Source organism: Zalophus californianus, chromosome 2 (genome assembly GCF_009762305.2).
Source record: "Zalophus californianus isolate mZalCal1 chromosome 2, mZalCal1.pri.v2, whole genome shotgun sequence".
NCBI lineage: Eukaryota > Metazoa > Chordata > Mammalia > Carnivora > Otariidae > Zalophus > Zalophus californianus.
The window spans coordinates 98,567,889-98,583,354 of record NC_045596.1 but is presented as its reverse complement, the minus strand read 5'-3'; the positions used below and the strand labels follow the sequence as shown (position 1 = coordinate 98,583,354).

The 15,466-nt window shown below is 37.8% G+C and overlaps 2 protein-coding genes across 4 annotated transcripts in view; one reads left to right on the top strand and one right to left on the bottom strand.

Moving 5' to 3' along the window:
* MYOZ2 (myozenin 2) overlaps positions 1 to 9,056 on the bottom strand; it is a 41,411-nt gene extending 32,355 nt beyond the window's left edge. Inside the window, exons 1-4 of one of the 3 annotated variants that reach the window (XM_027597671.2) lie at positions 8,882 to 9,056; positions 8,233 to 8,321; positions 7,314 to 7,386; positions 6,773 to 6,827 (exon numbers count right to left, since the gene is read on the bottom strand). Coding sequence is in view for 1 of the 3 variants with exons in the window: in XM_027597669.2 (XP_027453470.1) it covers positions 8,233 to 8,308 (76 nt within the window). In the remaining 2 variants the exon portion in view is untranslated. The remainder of the gene's footprint in view (positions 1 to 6,772; positions 6,828 to 7,313; positions 7,387 to 8,232; positions 8,322 to 8,881) is intronic. The other 2 variants (XM_027597670.2, XM_027597669.2) reach the window with 2 other exon arrangements.
* A 4,348-nt stretch (positions 9,057 to 13,404) lies between these two features.
* On the top strand, positions 13,405 to 13,924 carry LOC113925509 (40S ribosomal protein S23). The gene has a single exon (XM_035726014.1). The coding sequence runs from the start codon at positions 13,433 to 13,435 to the stop codon at positions 13,862 to 13,864; it is 432 nt and encodes a 143-aa protein (XP_035581907.1). The 5' UTR covers positions 13,405 to 13,432; the 3' UTR covers positions 13,865 to 13,924.
* Positions 13,925 to 15,466: the final 1,542 nt, after the last annotated feature.

The following is a 15,466-nucleotide window of genomic DNA, read 5'->3' as shown; positions in this document are numbered from 1 at the left end:
TTACTGTTTTGAGTCATTACAAACAGTTAAATGAAAATAGAGGTGTTAGAAAAAGGAATAACATATTATTATATTAATTTCTATATCTTCTAAATTCTAAGCTATAGCATAAGTTTAATTCTGTGACTCCAGACAGAAATTTGAGAAAATGTTTTTATCTCATTTCCCTCTTTTAAAGTCCCCCCGATATTAACTGATTCCACCAACGTTTCTGAAATAACCACATGACTTAAGTAGATTCCATCCCGCTGGTCCCTGGGGTGTGTTTGACCAGAGTTGATCAGCTTGGTGATTGATTCAGAAACAAGTATGAGACCTGATCCAGGTCAATGAGAGTGAATATCAGGACTTTTCTCTGTGCATGTTGTGCCAAAGATGCTTTCTTTATCCTGCTGCGTGTAAGCACGGAAGTATATTGCCCAGGAAACTATTGGCAAGTACTTGGTAGAATGATAGAGCCAGGCTTGGGATGAAGCTTACCCCAAGGAAATCTAAACAGAGACAGAAAACCAGAGATTCCTTGGCAGCATACTTGAGTGGCTAGATGAAGCCCTACCAGATCACCTCTGAACTTTTCAGATATATGAGCCATAAATTCCCTTTATTGTTTAAGCTAGTTGGCTTCTCACTTTCTCTTATTTTCAGCTAAAAGCATGCAGATATAGTTATTCTCTCGAGATCTTCATTTCACTGATGTAGGTCCAAAAACTATATCAAGATGGGAGTCATAAGGAAGAGTGAGGAAGACCAGCCTAAAAGCCCAGCAGTAGGGGCCTCAAAGAGGAAAGAACAGAGAGCAGGGCTATAACAAAAATGGATATCCCGCTGGTCACGGACTCATCTGGTTTCGTAAGATACATTCACTCCTTTTTAGCAAAGCACCAGAACCATCACTCAAGCGAGAGAGAGAGAGCACAAGCTGGGGAAGGGCAGAGGGAGAGGGAGAAGCAGACTCCCCACCGAGCAGGGACTCAAGCTCCTACAAGGAATAGATGTTCAGTAAGAGCCATGAAGAACTTACCTACTAATCAGCTGGCACAGTCTGTTATTACTAGTAAATTTGTATCATAAGAGAGGAGAAATAAGAGACAAAAAGGAAAAAGGAGGAGGTGCATAAAATAATGGACACTCAACCTCTTTTCTTATTCATCATACTCCATTCCACTTCCTCTAAGCCTGCATTTTCTCCCTCCTACTCTGTGATAGACAGTGAGTTAACTGGCTTTGAGTGGCCATCTGAAAGTATTAAGGACCTCTGGGGCCAGAAATACTGGATGATAAGTCAGCACTAGAGCAAGCTTCTACTGGCTCACAAGCGTTGACTGATAAATTTTCAAGAACTCTGTGAGCCAGTAGTTAACTTCAGTAAACACAGCCCTAATTAAAATTAAATTATATAAATTTAATAGTTAGAAAAAGTATTTAAAAACAAAGCAATAAATACTCAAAACGTATCACTTTTTAAGTCTTCTTACTGCATTTTGCTATTACCTATGCTTCTAATGTTATTTCTATCTGTTTGTATGTGTATGGTGGAAATACTATATAACATATTACTGCACATATTTTCCTAAATTTCCATTCAGTGCCTTCCTGATGGTAGCTTGAAATTGGTCGTGGTGGGTGTATTTATACCATAGAAATTGGCAAACTCTGGAAACCAAGGCATTTCCCCCCCGCCCCGCCCCAAAGACCCAGTTGTTAAGTATTTACTAGCAAGGTACTAGACAGGGGAATATGTTAAGTCAACATATTTTGCATAAACAAACAGCAAAAGACGTATCTAAATTCTCTAGGGTTTTCTTCCCTTCCCTTCCAACAGTTAAATTTATAACTGGAGCAGTAGTTCCAAACCATCTGTAAGGGGAATCTAATGTATGAACACTTTCATTACTTAAACTTACAGAGTGAAGAACACTGTCAACTGAGCACATAGAATCCAAGTCCAGCTGTTCACTGCCCTTGAGTGCAAACCCCTCTGCAGGGCCTTAACAGTGTTTTTATTTTTATTTTTTTTTAAAGATTTTATTTATTTATTCATGAGAGACACAGAGAGAGAGAGCGAGAGAGAGGCAGAGGGAGAAGCAGGCTCCCAAGGAGCAGGGAGCCCGATGCGGGACTCGATCCCAGGACTCTGGGACCATGACCTGAGCCGAAGGCAGACGCTTAACCATCTGAGCCACCCAAGCGCCCTTAACAGTGTTTTTAATCTGGATGCCTGATAAATGATATAACTTATTCAGGATACATATCCTTGCCTTGATGGATTAGAAGGTTGTCTTTGTGGCATTAGATCATCTATTGAAAATAATATTGCTAAGCATACTTTCCTATTGATGTTATTTATAGTGACCCAAAATTTTCCCTTTGTTCTTTAAAGATTTTATAGGACTTGATATATTGTATTTGGCTACTATTTCAAGAATCAGTGATTATTTATGAACAGTTGAATACCTAATTATAAATTGATACAGACATAATCTAAGGGTCTTGGCCATAATCAAATTAATTTCCACAGAAAACCCACAATTTTTAATCTACTAGAAATATTCTTCCTCAGTAGTGTCCTCAAATGTGCAATACTTCTGTAGTTAAACTAAGGTTTAAAATCTTACATTAAAGTCAATCAGAGAAAGACATGTATCATATGATCTCACTGATATGAGGAATTCTTAATCTCAGGAAACAAACTGAGGGTGCTGGAGTGGTGGGGGTGGGAGGGATGGGGTGGCTGGGTGATAGACATTGGGGAGGGTATGTGCTATGGTGAGCGCTGTGAATTGTGCAAGACTGTTGAATCACAGACCTGTACTTCTGAAACAAATAATGCAACATATGTTAAGAAAAAAAAAAGAAGAAGATAGCAGGAGGGGAAGAATGAAGGAGAGTAAGTCGGAGGGGGAGACAAACCATGAGAGACGATGGACTCTGAAAAACAAACTGAGGGTTCTAGAGGGGAGGGGTGTGGGGGGATGGGTTAGCCTGGTGACGGGTATTAAAGAGGGCACATTCTGCGTGGAGCACTGGGTGTTATGCACAAACAATGAATCATGGAACACTACATCAAGAACTAATGATGTAATGTATGGTGATTAACATAACAATAAAAAATTTAAAAAAATCTTACATTAAAAAGTTCAAATATTTTTATTTTTGAGTACATACTTTCCTTCTACCTTTCATACTGTGGAGCCCCATTGCAATGAGTATTAGAAACCAAATGGAAAATGGCATTTTATTGAGACAACATGTGATCTTTGAAAATGTGATCAGTTCCTTTTTCAAACCTTACATTAATGCATAGTCTTATGAACAAACGCTGGACTTAAGTTCCTCCAAAAGGAAACATTCTTTTTTTCATATTTATTTCATACATTAACGTTCTGAAACTTGATCGAATGATTTGTGTGTGCACAGGTAGTTCTACATATATAATGTGAAATTTTGATCCTACCAAAAGTTACATATTTACTTAGATCAGTGAATCTAATTCATAGTTTATATAGATACTCATTTACACATAATTGTAGTAAGACAAAAGATCTTAATAAAAAAAAAAACTCTTTTCCCATAATTCCCTGGCAGTTGCAATTCTGGTAGAATGGGCAAAACCAGTGGAGGGGAGTTAACGAAACTGACTTGCTCTAGGGTGGTCCTATTGATTTACTTAGAAGCCTGAGGCCAGTGATTTTCTTTGTACTTGCACAGGTCTCTTCTGCTTGTATACAGATAGTTGGCCTGAGTGGATTGAATAATTGTCAATAAAATATGCTTTATTTCAAAATGTAACATACACATATACATATTACATGAAAGATAATAGTCCAGACTGTGATTTTGAATAATGCCTGAAAAGACTACAGTTGATAATAAGGTCATTAATAATTTTCTTTGCATTAAAAAGTTGATTTTGAAATCCATCTGAGATTCTTTAATTTCCTATTTTATATCTCTTTGCTTTGATTTGAGTTCTACAGCTATTTTATAAAGTTTTCAAAAACTTACTATAAAATATTATCATTTAATAACTGTAACTTTTTAAACATTTAAGAAATGAGATTACCAATATATTGAATTACACAATTTGGAATTACACAGTCATCTAGTACTGTTTATGAAATGCACATGTACAGCATATTAGAGTGAAAAAGACAACAAAGAAAATAGGATGATAGAATTGTATGGTTGGACTTAATACCGTGATTTCTACTTGGACAGTAACTAGAATTTATTCTAGCTCTCTGCTGCTACTTTCCTGAAGGACCTTTATAGAAGTTTAGAAACCTATGGCATGCTCAAAAAATCTTATGAATTCACAAGATGTTACTGCACACCAGTTTTCCAAAAAAGCACACTTTTTTCTTGGGGTTATGGAGTGCTGATGTGAAAATTTAAACCAAGGAAGACTAATAAACTTGTACACTGAAGCATTAGGTTAAGTTCTTTTTCTCCCCAAACTTTTCATATTTGATCTGTGGTATTTAAGGCCTTCTCGGTATCCTAATTTTAACATTGATGGCTTGATTAAAACATTATAGTTTAAGGTATGCTGACGCAGGAAAAGCAAAAGGGGTCTTCACATAATCTTCCATCTGAATTTCTAGATTTTACACTCTATACTTTTCAAAGTGCCCTTGCAATTTATGTCAGTATTAGCATTGTCTTTGTTATTGGAGAAACTCAGATATGTTGATGTTTGACTGCAGCACAGAGCTCAGTAAATTAGAATCATGGGATTTTAGAATTAAATGGATCAGCAAATCCAACCTCCTCGTGTTCAGATGAGGCATCTGAGGTCTGGTCTGGAACCCAGGGCTCCTGGTACCATATCAACAACAGCACTCCATTTAGAACCCAGGCTTCCTGTTTTCAGACCACAAAGCTAAACTCTTTTCCTGAAGTCACAAAAACAGGCTGCTCAGTCCTCTTCTGCTGGGAAAAGCTGTTCACCAGTCATGCAGGGAAAAATTAAAAACATAAACAAAAAACATCCCAAAAAAGCCCTCATAGAGCCCCAGTGAAAAAACTGTAGGGTGACTGAAGCAGCCTTCCGAGGCACTGTGGTCTTTCCTGTTTCTGAAGTTCTTCTAACCTGTCAGTTACATCTGTGTGTAAGACTGGGGGTCAGCATATGCCCAGTTCTTCTTATGGTTATTGTCACTCCAATTCCTTCTCCCCATCACGTCGGGACAGATGCCAGTGTCTCCAGAGAGCATCACCTGCTTCTCTTCTTACTCCCCCTCCTCTTTCTGTCAACTTATCACTCGCTATCATTTTATGCTTCCCTATCTCTCTCCTTCCTCCTCCAGTATTCAAGTCTGAAAGATTTAGTGAGAAGAGGAACAGGATTAATACCAGAGAATATGTATGAACTAAAGGTAAATGGCACAGGGCTAGTGGGCATGAAACTTTGATAAGCCAACTATTCTTGCCCCCACAACTAATTCATGCACGGATAATGGCAAAATATTTTTGTATTTTTGCCTGTCTTAGAATAGCACTTGTTAGATGGTAGCAACACGGTTCTCTTACTTCTGTATAAAGGACAGAAGTTTTGTTTCACAGCAGTAGTGCAAGACAGTTGCTACCATCAGCTCTATTCCTTCTAATACTGATGATGATCATCATGACGATGGTAATGATGTAACGATGTGACAGAATAGAGCCTTAGTGTCAGGGGATACTTTCTATTAATTATTTGTTGGGAGTGTGGTATATTTGCTGCTGGGACATAATCTGACACAACAAACATAATGGATCTGTAATGAGTAACAATTTGGGGTGTAGTTAGTAGAGGCTGGTAGTTATCTACATTTTTACCCATTCTATCCAGTTCTATGTATGTTAGTCTAGATGGGTAGGATTTTTCATTAATTCTTGACGGTTATTTCTCCTTCAGATGGAATGAGTGCTCTGATGTACAACTCTCCTTTTTTGATTCTTACATTTTCCTACCGATTGATCTCAAAGTTTCACCAGCTATAGTGTCTCTCTCCCAAACGACAAGAACTGGAGTGAACTTGCAGTTCATGTTAAAAGACAACCCATTTAGTCAGTTCATTGTCACGTTTCATCCTTCTCCAGGCTAAATGTTTTTGAAAAGTGATATAAAAAATAAAGGAGTTACAATGTACAAAAGAAAAAAAGTCCTGATGCACAAGGAGAGAAGGAAGGCTTTGAAAACATCCTTATCTGTTCAGTTTTATAAGGGAAGATCCAACCCAAGTTTGATTTACTGTGTTGTAATTAAGATTGAAACAGTTGCATGCTCTATCTTAAATCATCCAGATTTTTACTGCTGTGAAGTATTTGAAAGTTTGGAGGATTATTCCCGAAAGGTTTCTTTGTAGTCTGTCTCATCTCGGCATCCACGACAGTTCCCTAGCTCTGGATCTCTGGACACCATATCATACACAAATAGTAAAGTTCCATATAAGATGTCAGAGGAAATAAGAGAGGGAAATTATTTAAGCTGTTTCATAAAGTACTACAGCTATTTTATCTGAGATGAGTTAAGAAAGTCTGCGATCATTCTGCATTATCTGGATACTTGACCTCCAAACACAGGCAGAGCATGTGACTCCACTTAAGGGGGTTGGAAATCTACCCATGACTTGGGAGGGAGGCTTCGGCAGACTTTACATGGCCAGGACCTACTGGTGGTAAGATAATAGTTTGGAGGGTTTTTTCCCCTTGAGATAGAATTGTATTTTTTCTTTATTTTCATAAACACAAAATTTACGTTATAAGAAAAAGAAAAAGATATTCTTACCCTTGTAGGTCTATGTCAGGACTAACATAGAGTAGAATCCAACACATGATTTAAACTGGGAATACATTAAATGGATCAATTGATTAATGATTAGAATGCAATTAAAAAATAACTTATCTCAAGTCCAGTTTTAAGGTAAATAATTTATTCTCAAACTCAAGTGTTCATCCAGTTTTTCCTTGTTGATCAGGAAAACTATAAAAACAATTTCAAGTAAACTACCTGAACCAGGAACTATAAAGAAGCATAAAAATTTAAAAGAAGTGTGAATTTCTGAACTTTGGACAGGTACAAGTTTAGTTCTGGAATCTGATTCAGAATTATTTTCACTTTATTCCAAGCTAGTCTGACATCATAGTAAAACATGGAAACTAAGTTGAATCCAGTATGCTAATTTTATATTGCAGAAAATAGAAAACAAAACTTAACAACAGGACTCTTCAGATATGTCTACATTGTATGGAGAGTATCTAAAACAGTCTTTGATTGGTTCTATGCAGTGTGCTTTATGGAAGGTGAAATATGAAAACACTATACTTACCCCTGTTCCCGGCTGCCCCCACCAGATCTCATGCCTCTAGGTCTCAATAGTGTTCAGGTGAAAGGTTACATTCCTTGTCAATGGAGGGGAAATAAGGAGGCATTCTGAAAACTCCACAGATATATCTGGAATGGCTCAAATCAGCCCTTAAAAGCATCTGGATATTCTACCCATTCACTTTTAAAATTGATGCTATCCTTCGCTCATAAAGTTTCCTTTATAACAATCAAAATGCAATTTATAAAGCATTGCTTTCTAGAGGTATTTGCTAGAACTTAAGGAAAAGGAGAATGGAATATCATCTTGCATCTAATTTATATTAAATTTTTTGAGTCATATGCTTTGAGACTACATAAACTTTATATTTCCCTAGACATCATAAATAAAAGTAGATTTCTATTGAAAATATCTTAGTAAACCAATTACTAAATATGAAGACTGGTTTAGGGGTTATAGAAATTCACAATCTGAATTCCAACTTAAGAGTTTTTGTACAAAAAAGATGATAAAATATATTTTTAATGTTTTATGTAATATATAAGGTAAAAGAAAGCAAGATATGCCATGTGGGTTGGACCATGAAGACAAGTATGAGACCTGTCCAAAAAAAGGAATTGAGAGTGATATTAACTTATAATGTGAAATGTGAAAGGCAAGCCAAGCAGAATGTACATCAGCTGTCAGATTGCTTCATTCCTTTAGAGCAGTTGTTCATCTGAAAATAGCTTTCAGATGAGAAAGGATGACTACAAAAGGATTAGTTACCATAGGCTTTTCTACATCCCCTAGAGCTCCAGGTTTGTTATGACAGAATAGCAAGAATTTAAAGGAAGTAAACTATAGAATATTAAATATCATCAGGAAGGATCTTTGTTAATGCTGAGCTAGAGTAATGCTAAAAAAGGATTTTCACTGATACCATTTCCATGGATTTCCTTCATGATGGCTGATGCTTGCTGTTTTCTCTCCTTCACCATGGTATTATGTGAAAGCATGGTCTTCCGTTCCCTGTGGAAAATAAAGGAACGTTATTGAGGCAATGTGAAGAACTCCTCTGGAGTATTTTATAATCATCCTTTTGAAAGAGAGCATCTTCGTTCTTTATTAGGAATCTATTATTGTTTCTACTGAGTGACTTTAATATGCCTTATCTATCTTGTGACAGAGCATGTTATTCATTGACAGGCAATGTCACAGTGAACAGAAGATAATACTCAAGAGTTTCAGTCCCAGTCTTATCTATACCCTTGTACAATGGTCCCCAGGCAATGAGAAACAATGAGAGAGTTGCCTCCTCTCCCCTCCCTCTTTCTTTTCCACAGTTTATTTTAATCTGTCATCGTTTCCTTACTGGCCTTCATTTGTACCAGCATCACGGTACATCAGTTCCAGCAAACTCTAAGAACGAAGAAAGGACACTAGATTAAACCAGAACTCTTTGGTGGTGGCATTTTAATATTAGCATCAACAGCTGCCCTTTAAAGCAAAGAATGCCCATTTATGAGTCACCACTCTGAACCTCCTTGGACAACTGACTAATAAAACATTTTAAGAAACAATATACTCACCTTGCTCTTAGGCTGTGCTTTGCAGCGGGGATGAGTCCCAGTTTGTGGAGGAAAGAGTGGAGATGGAATATGGATGGCACTTGGGCCCGATGGTTTTTATCCCTGAGCCTGGGACGGCATGGTCCCTAGCTCTGACTCAAACTGGGGACTAAGCCTTTCTGAAGAGACTGGCATCCAGCTGACATCAACTGACTATATATAGCACCAAATACTTCAGCTACTCATATCTTCCTGGCGAAAGGGAGGAACAGAGCAAGATTAGGTTATTTCCATTGTGTTTCTAGTTTGTGAGGTGGTTGAAGGAACATACAGAAAGTTTTTATGGAGCACCTTCTCTATGAGGAGATAGTAGCCAAAAGGGATTTTTAAAACTTGTTAAGATGTAGATCTTATGCTGCATCTTCTTGAGGTGGCAAGAGACACGTATGTGAATTAGAACAGATGATAGATCATTAACCATTACAATGAAAGTATGGGTAATAATATCTATGGAGTTTCAAGAATGAAGAAAGCAATGTTGGATGAACCAGTAGAGCCATTCCTTAAGCAGGAGTGAGAACTTATGCTAGGTACAGAGAAATGGGTAATATTTGAATGGCAAAGTGGGGGAACACTTGGCAATGGTGTAAAGGTTGAACCATGAAGCTATTTGAGTAAAAGTGGAGACTCATAACTGGGTCATACTTTTTGAAGAGACCTATAAAGAAGAGAGCCTACAAAGCTGACTAATCTTTGCAAGGTCTGAAGTGAAAGATTCCTGTTTGGGAGAAGGAGAGGATAACAGGTTTGGAAGGTGGGCTTTATTGGCCTCCTTGCTGGTCTTTGAGCACAGAAGAAGTATGTTCTCATTTCTGGGCTTTGCTTTTACTATTTTCTGCTTGATGGAACATGCTCTTCCTCTACCCATGTGGCTCACTCTCCCAAGCAATCAGGACTCCATTCAATTACTGGTTCCTTATAAAGCACTTCCCCAGTCACCATGTCTAAAATATCACATGGTGCCATGCTCTGGTTCCTAATTTTGCTTCATTTTTCTTTATATTTTTCATTAATATTAAAGTCAAATGGAAGTGGATGAAAAACCCCCAAAACAGAAATTTTAAAAAGACAGAAGTTTGTTTTTCCCACATATAAACTTAGTCCAGAGGTAAATAATCTAGGATTGGTGTGATTGACATAATCATCAGGGGCTCAATTGCATTCTAATTTTTTGCTCCATTATTCCCTAAAATGCAGTCCCCTTGGGCCTCAGTGGCTGCTCCAGCTCTAGCCAGCATGTTCATATTTTAGTTAGCAGAAAAAGGAAAAAGTAATGAGAAAGGCACACTGTCTCTTCCTCAGAACATGTCCTGATATTGCTCAGATCTCTTTGGCTTACATCCCTTTGTCCAGAACTTAGTCGAGTAGCCATACAGAGCTCAAGAGAGGCTGGGAAATATAGATTTTATTCTGTGTGGCTGTGTGCCCAGCTAAAATTCAGAAGATAACTTACTGACAAAGGAGTTAAGTGGTTACTGTGTGACAACTCCCAGATTTTGACACAAGAACATATCGACATTATTTTATCTATCTGGTGTCTCTTTTTCCTACCAAAATACAAGGAAGTCCATAAAGGCTTGGGCATCAAGAATTGTGACTAGTATGTGGTGGGCACTCAATATTCATTGAACGAATTAATAAATGAGTGGGTTGGAGATTAATTGTGGAATGCATTAAAGGTTTGGCATGAATTTGGAATTCTCTTCCTGTTATGTTAAACACTTGGGGGGAAAATAGGATTGTAATAAATGAAGAGTAATTTGAATATGGGAAGGTGGTGGCCACTTATGAGAGAAATTGTTTTGAATGAGATTGAAATAGGTTATACTTTTGGTGCCTGATCATAGGATTGCCTGATCACAGTTCAAGGTAGTAGTAGGTTTAAGCTGACCTATTACAATTGCTTCTAAGCAATTGTTTGCTTTGAAGATATTAATTAGGTACCGATGGGAAACCATTTTGCCAAAGCCAAATGAATTTAAACTCCCTCCTAAGATTCTCTAATTGCCCTTAAATTCCTGGCTCTAGCATTTACTGTAGTAAACTATTAGTTAGGTCTCCTGAACTCTTAGTTTTCTTACCTATAAAATGGAGATTACGGTTTCTACCACATCATGTCATGGACATTTTACATGTAATAATTTTAGAAATTTCTGATACTTAATAAAAGCTTAATGAATATTAATTTTTTCATTTACTATTATTATTCCTGCAATATGAAAGTATTAGAACAATCTACTGCATTATTCAGTAAAAAATAAAAATATGTTCGGAAAACCCCAGTTTTCTTACATAGTCACCTTCATCTGTTTCCAATTTTGTGTTATATAGCTCTACAGGTTGAACTGGTATCCTAAGCAGATAATAATTGTTATGTTACCTTTGATTTCTAAAATGAAAGGAGATTTTTTATTTTTTATTATTTTTTTTTTGAAAGGAGATTTTTAAAAATTAATTATTTCTTTATTTATGGGGAGAGAGAGAGAGAAACCCATGCAGACTCCACACTGAGGGTGGAGCCTGATGCAAGGCTCAATGCAGAGCTTGATCTCATGACCATGAGATCACGACCTGAGCCAAAACCAAGAGTCAGATGCTTAACCAACTTCGCCACCCAGGAGCCCCTAAAATGAAAGGAGATATTTTAAATAATTGCAAAAGTTTTAAAGAATGTAACACCTTACTTGTTTTTGTTTTTCAGTTATACTTAAAATTGTTTGCCTTACATTTAAGCTCATTCATATATATCTTTGATCGCTTTCTGCTTTCTGAGTTATTGTTTGTTCTGAAAAGAAGAAAGAACAAATCATTGGTATTGTAGCTTTCAGGCAGTGTATGCTATCCATGTGCTTCATGACTAGGCTAAATTTTGGAAAAGAACTCTACTAGTTTTTATAAAGCATTTTCAGATGGTCCATTCTGAAATCCAATGCATTTAAATTTTAAATCGAGTCACAGTTAATATATTTCTATTTCATCTGCAGAGATCTGGCTCTAGATTAAACTTCCCTTACATTTGTCGTATTGCAATCTTCCTTTGTCCTCAGCAGCCCCCCTCCCATCCCCAAGATCCAAGATGGCTTCCCCCCCGCCCCTCCACACACACACACTCTATATCAGAAAAAGATCTTTCCTACCCCCAGGATCTCAGTACCTACACTTGTCTTGCCCTATTAATTGTCCTATTAATTATTCTTGTCCCTGATGCTTCTTCCTAACCCTAATATAAGCAGAGTAGTACTTTAGGTTTCCCTCAAGGCCCTAAGTATTTTAAATTAAATGGTTCTAATAATAAAAGATGAGATCTTTTCTTGTAGGCAAAATAATGGGATTCTAATGGTAGAACTCGGTGCCTTGGGAGGCTAGTGAGGAAGAAGTTTATGGCTGAACTTGTCAGTGTCTCTGTAACCAAACTATTTCCATTACTGGGGCTGCCACAGTGTGTTTCCAACTCCTTCGCCACTTACTACAAGAAATAAAGAAAGAGACTAAATAAGGTGAATTTCACTGCCAATATACCACCTAACAAAAATCCACACCATGAAAGGCAACCTTATTTAGCCAGTGTGGTAAACAATGAGCCCTTTAGCCAAGTGGTAAACAAGGTCTACATTGATCTCCCTCTGACTGAGCACTTGTTTTTAAATTCTGTGTTTCTCCTTGTCCCATTTTCAGTCTATATTAGGTGACTGTGGGCAGTTAGAGATTAGGGCAGGATCCCCGGGGGTGGGGGTGGGGGCAGGATGTGGGAACTGACTGTCTGCTAGATGGGCAGACAACATATCATCATTATTGAGACTCAGTTCTGGAAGAATGCACACATAACCCAGACAGGGCAGCTGCCAAGCTAATGTTAAATGACAAATCTGATAGGATGATCAGTTATTCACCAGCCTTCAGGGTGTCATGTATGGTGCTAACCCTGGGAGGAGAGAAAGGATAACAAAGGTGTAAAAACTTATAGCCGTTGAGGCTAAGGACACATGGGTTTTGGTTTGTGTGAAAGGCCTATCTGTTCTCCTTATGGCTAGTTGGCTTGCCGTATCTTCCATGTTTTCTATTTTTCTACATTGAGGAAGGTCCAGCTTACAATCAATCTCATTACCCAGACATAGCAAGGGCAGAATAGTTATAAGCAGTGCTGTGCTGATCATCCCACTGGCCAAAGTGAGACAGTACAAGACAGGTGAGTTTGCAACTGGTCTCACTATAGCAAAGGCCTAAGGGCACCTACAGGGGTAAGAGGAACTGTTAAAACCACCATTTAGTTAATGTTTGCTAGGCGGGGCAGTTGGTCACGCATTGGTCTACGGTTTTGTAACCTGCTCTGCCTATAAATCGAGGGCGAAATGTTTCACCTTAATCTGAAAGGAGAAATCAAGTCCCCCAAATTGTGTGTGTGTCTATATGTACTAAACAGCATCACGTAAACACATATATGCAGTGCTTGTGGTCCCAATCAAAAAATAAGTGGAGGAGCTCTTTTTTGCTTAGGCCCGTGGCGCCGGCGGGATGGGTAAGTGTCGCGGTCTCCGTACTGCCAGGAAGCTCCGCAGCCACCGACGAGATCAGAAGTGGCATGATAAACAGTACAAGAAAGCCCATTTGGGCACAGCCCTGAAGGCCAACCCTTTTGGAGGCGCTTCCCATGCAAAAGGAATTGTGCTGGAAAAAGTAGGAGTTGAAGCCAAGCAGCCAAATTCTGCCATCAGGAAGTGTGTCAGGGTCCAACTGATCAAGAATGGCAAAAAAATCACAGCCTTTGTACCCAATGATGGTTGTTTGAATTTTATTGAGGAAAATGATGAGGTTCTGGTTGCTGGATTTGGTCGCAAAGGTCATGCTGTCGGTGACATTCCTGGAGTTCGCTTTAAGGTTGTCAAAGTAGCCAATGTCTCTCTTTTGGCCTTATACAAAGGCAAGAAGGAAAGACCAAGATCCTAAGTTTTGATGGTGAAAACATGACAATAATAAATTTTTGTAAGCCAAAAAAAAAAAAAAAAATAAGTGGAGGAGAGAGGAAGAAGTAAAACCAGATGAAACTGAGAAAATATGATGTCTAAAGTGGACAAAGGGCTTTTTCTTAAAAAAAAAAAACCAAAACACACAACTTTTAACTTCATCATACATTTTTAGCCTTACTCGTGCATTACAGAGGAGGAAACTGACATTCTGAGAGATCAAGTAAAACCCCCACGCATCATCTTTGAAAATTATAGAGATGGAATTAACCATTTGTTTTGTCTGATCCAGAGCCTCTTGTATTTTCACTATACTGTGCAGAAATGTCTATCTTCCCAATCTCCAAATTTCTCCGCATTGATATCTTCATAACAAAAATAAAGAAGCAGCATTGAGAACTGTCAGAATAATTATTTCAATGTGCTCCTTATTGATTCCCTTTAGAAGAGAGCACCCCAACATGTGGTTTATTTTGGCTGGGGTCCTTTTTACTTATAACATTTGTGGCTCTTTTCCATCTCATGTTTTTCTCGTTTGCAAGCTTCTAGAGTTCCTCATGGTGTCTATTCTCAGGGTGCTTTCCTTTCCTTCAGCTGTGCAAATACTAAAGTTATTCAAGTGCTGAACATAAACAAATGGAAACATGTGCCATTTGCTGTGCAGACCTCTCCTTCCTTTCCTGGCTGCTGTACCACACACACAAACACGCTTACTACCTTCAGGGCCAAAAATAAGAAGCAAATCCAACTCTATCAAAATAATCCATTTATAGGCAAACCCAGGGTTTTTTACCTGCCTTCCTCTGCAAATTTATTTCTCTTGCTTAAGCATTTCCTTCTAGGCTCTTAAATTAAGCGTTAAGGTAAACTGAGGTGAAAAGGAGAGTTAAACAGAACCCAATGACCAGCTTGTCAAGGACAGCTCACAGAATAGGGTTGGGAACTTGGAAAGAAAGAAAGTTTCATATATAGGACTATTAAGAAACAAGTTGCCAAAGCAAACCCGCAAATCATTTTTTTTCCTTTGCTTGCATAATCCCAGCATTTATCCAGAACTTTGTCACATTTCCTTTCATAATTCTAGCCAGCCTGTATTTTTCCTACAGTCTGTGGAAGCATTTTCTTTGACAGTTTTCTCACCTGTAAGAAAATGTACCCCTGCTATTATATACAAATTTAGCATGACCTAATTAAATAAAGGTTCATTAAAGAAAATATGAAGTTTTTTAAAGAATGTATAGTCCACAATTTTTTGCGAAGCCTCTGGATTTCACAGCTATGTATCACATGGACAACCATAGCATCAGTGTCTTAGAGCAGTTCTGTGGCATGGTGCTTATCACAATGCCTGGCTCATATTAAGTGTGTAATAAAGGTTAACCATCATTATTATTATCATCAAAAATTTAACTGTAGCATAAACATGTGATAGGATGACAAGCAAAATATGTGAAGTCACCTTAAATAACAATAGCTTAATTCCCATTTGCCAATGAGACACAGAGAGGTTAGATCACATGCTAAAGATCACACAGATAGAAAGAAAAGAATGGCTCCTTAACCAAGAAAGACGGATATGATTTGA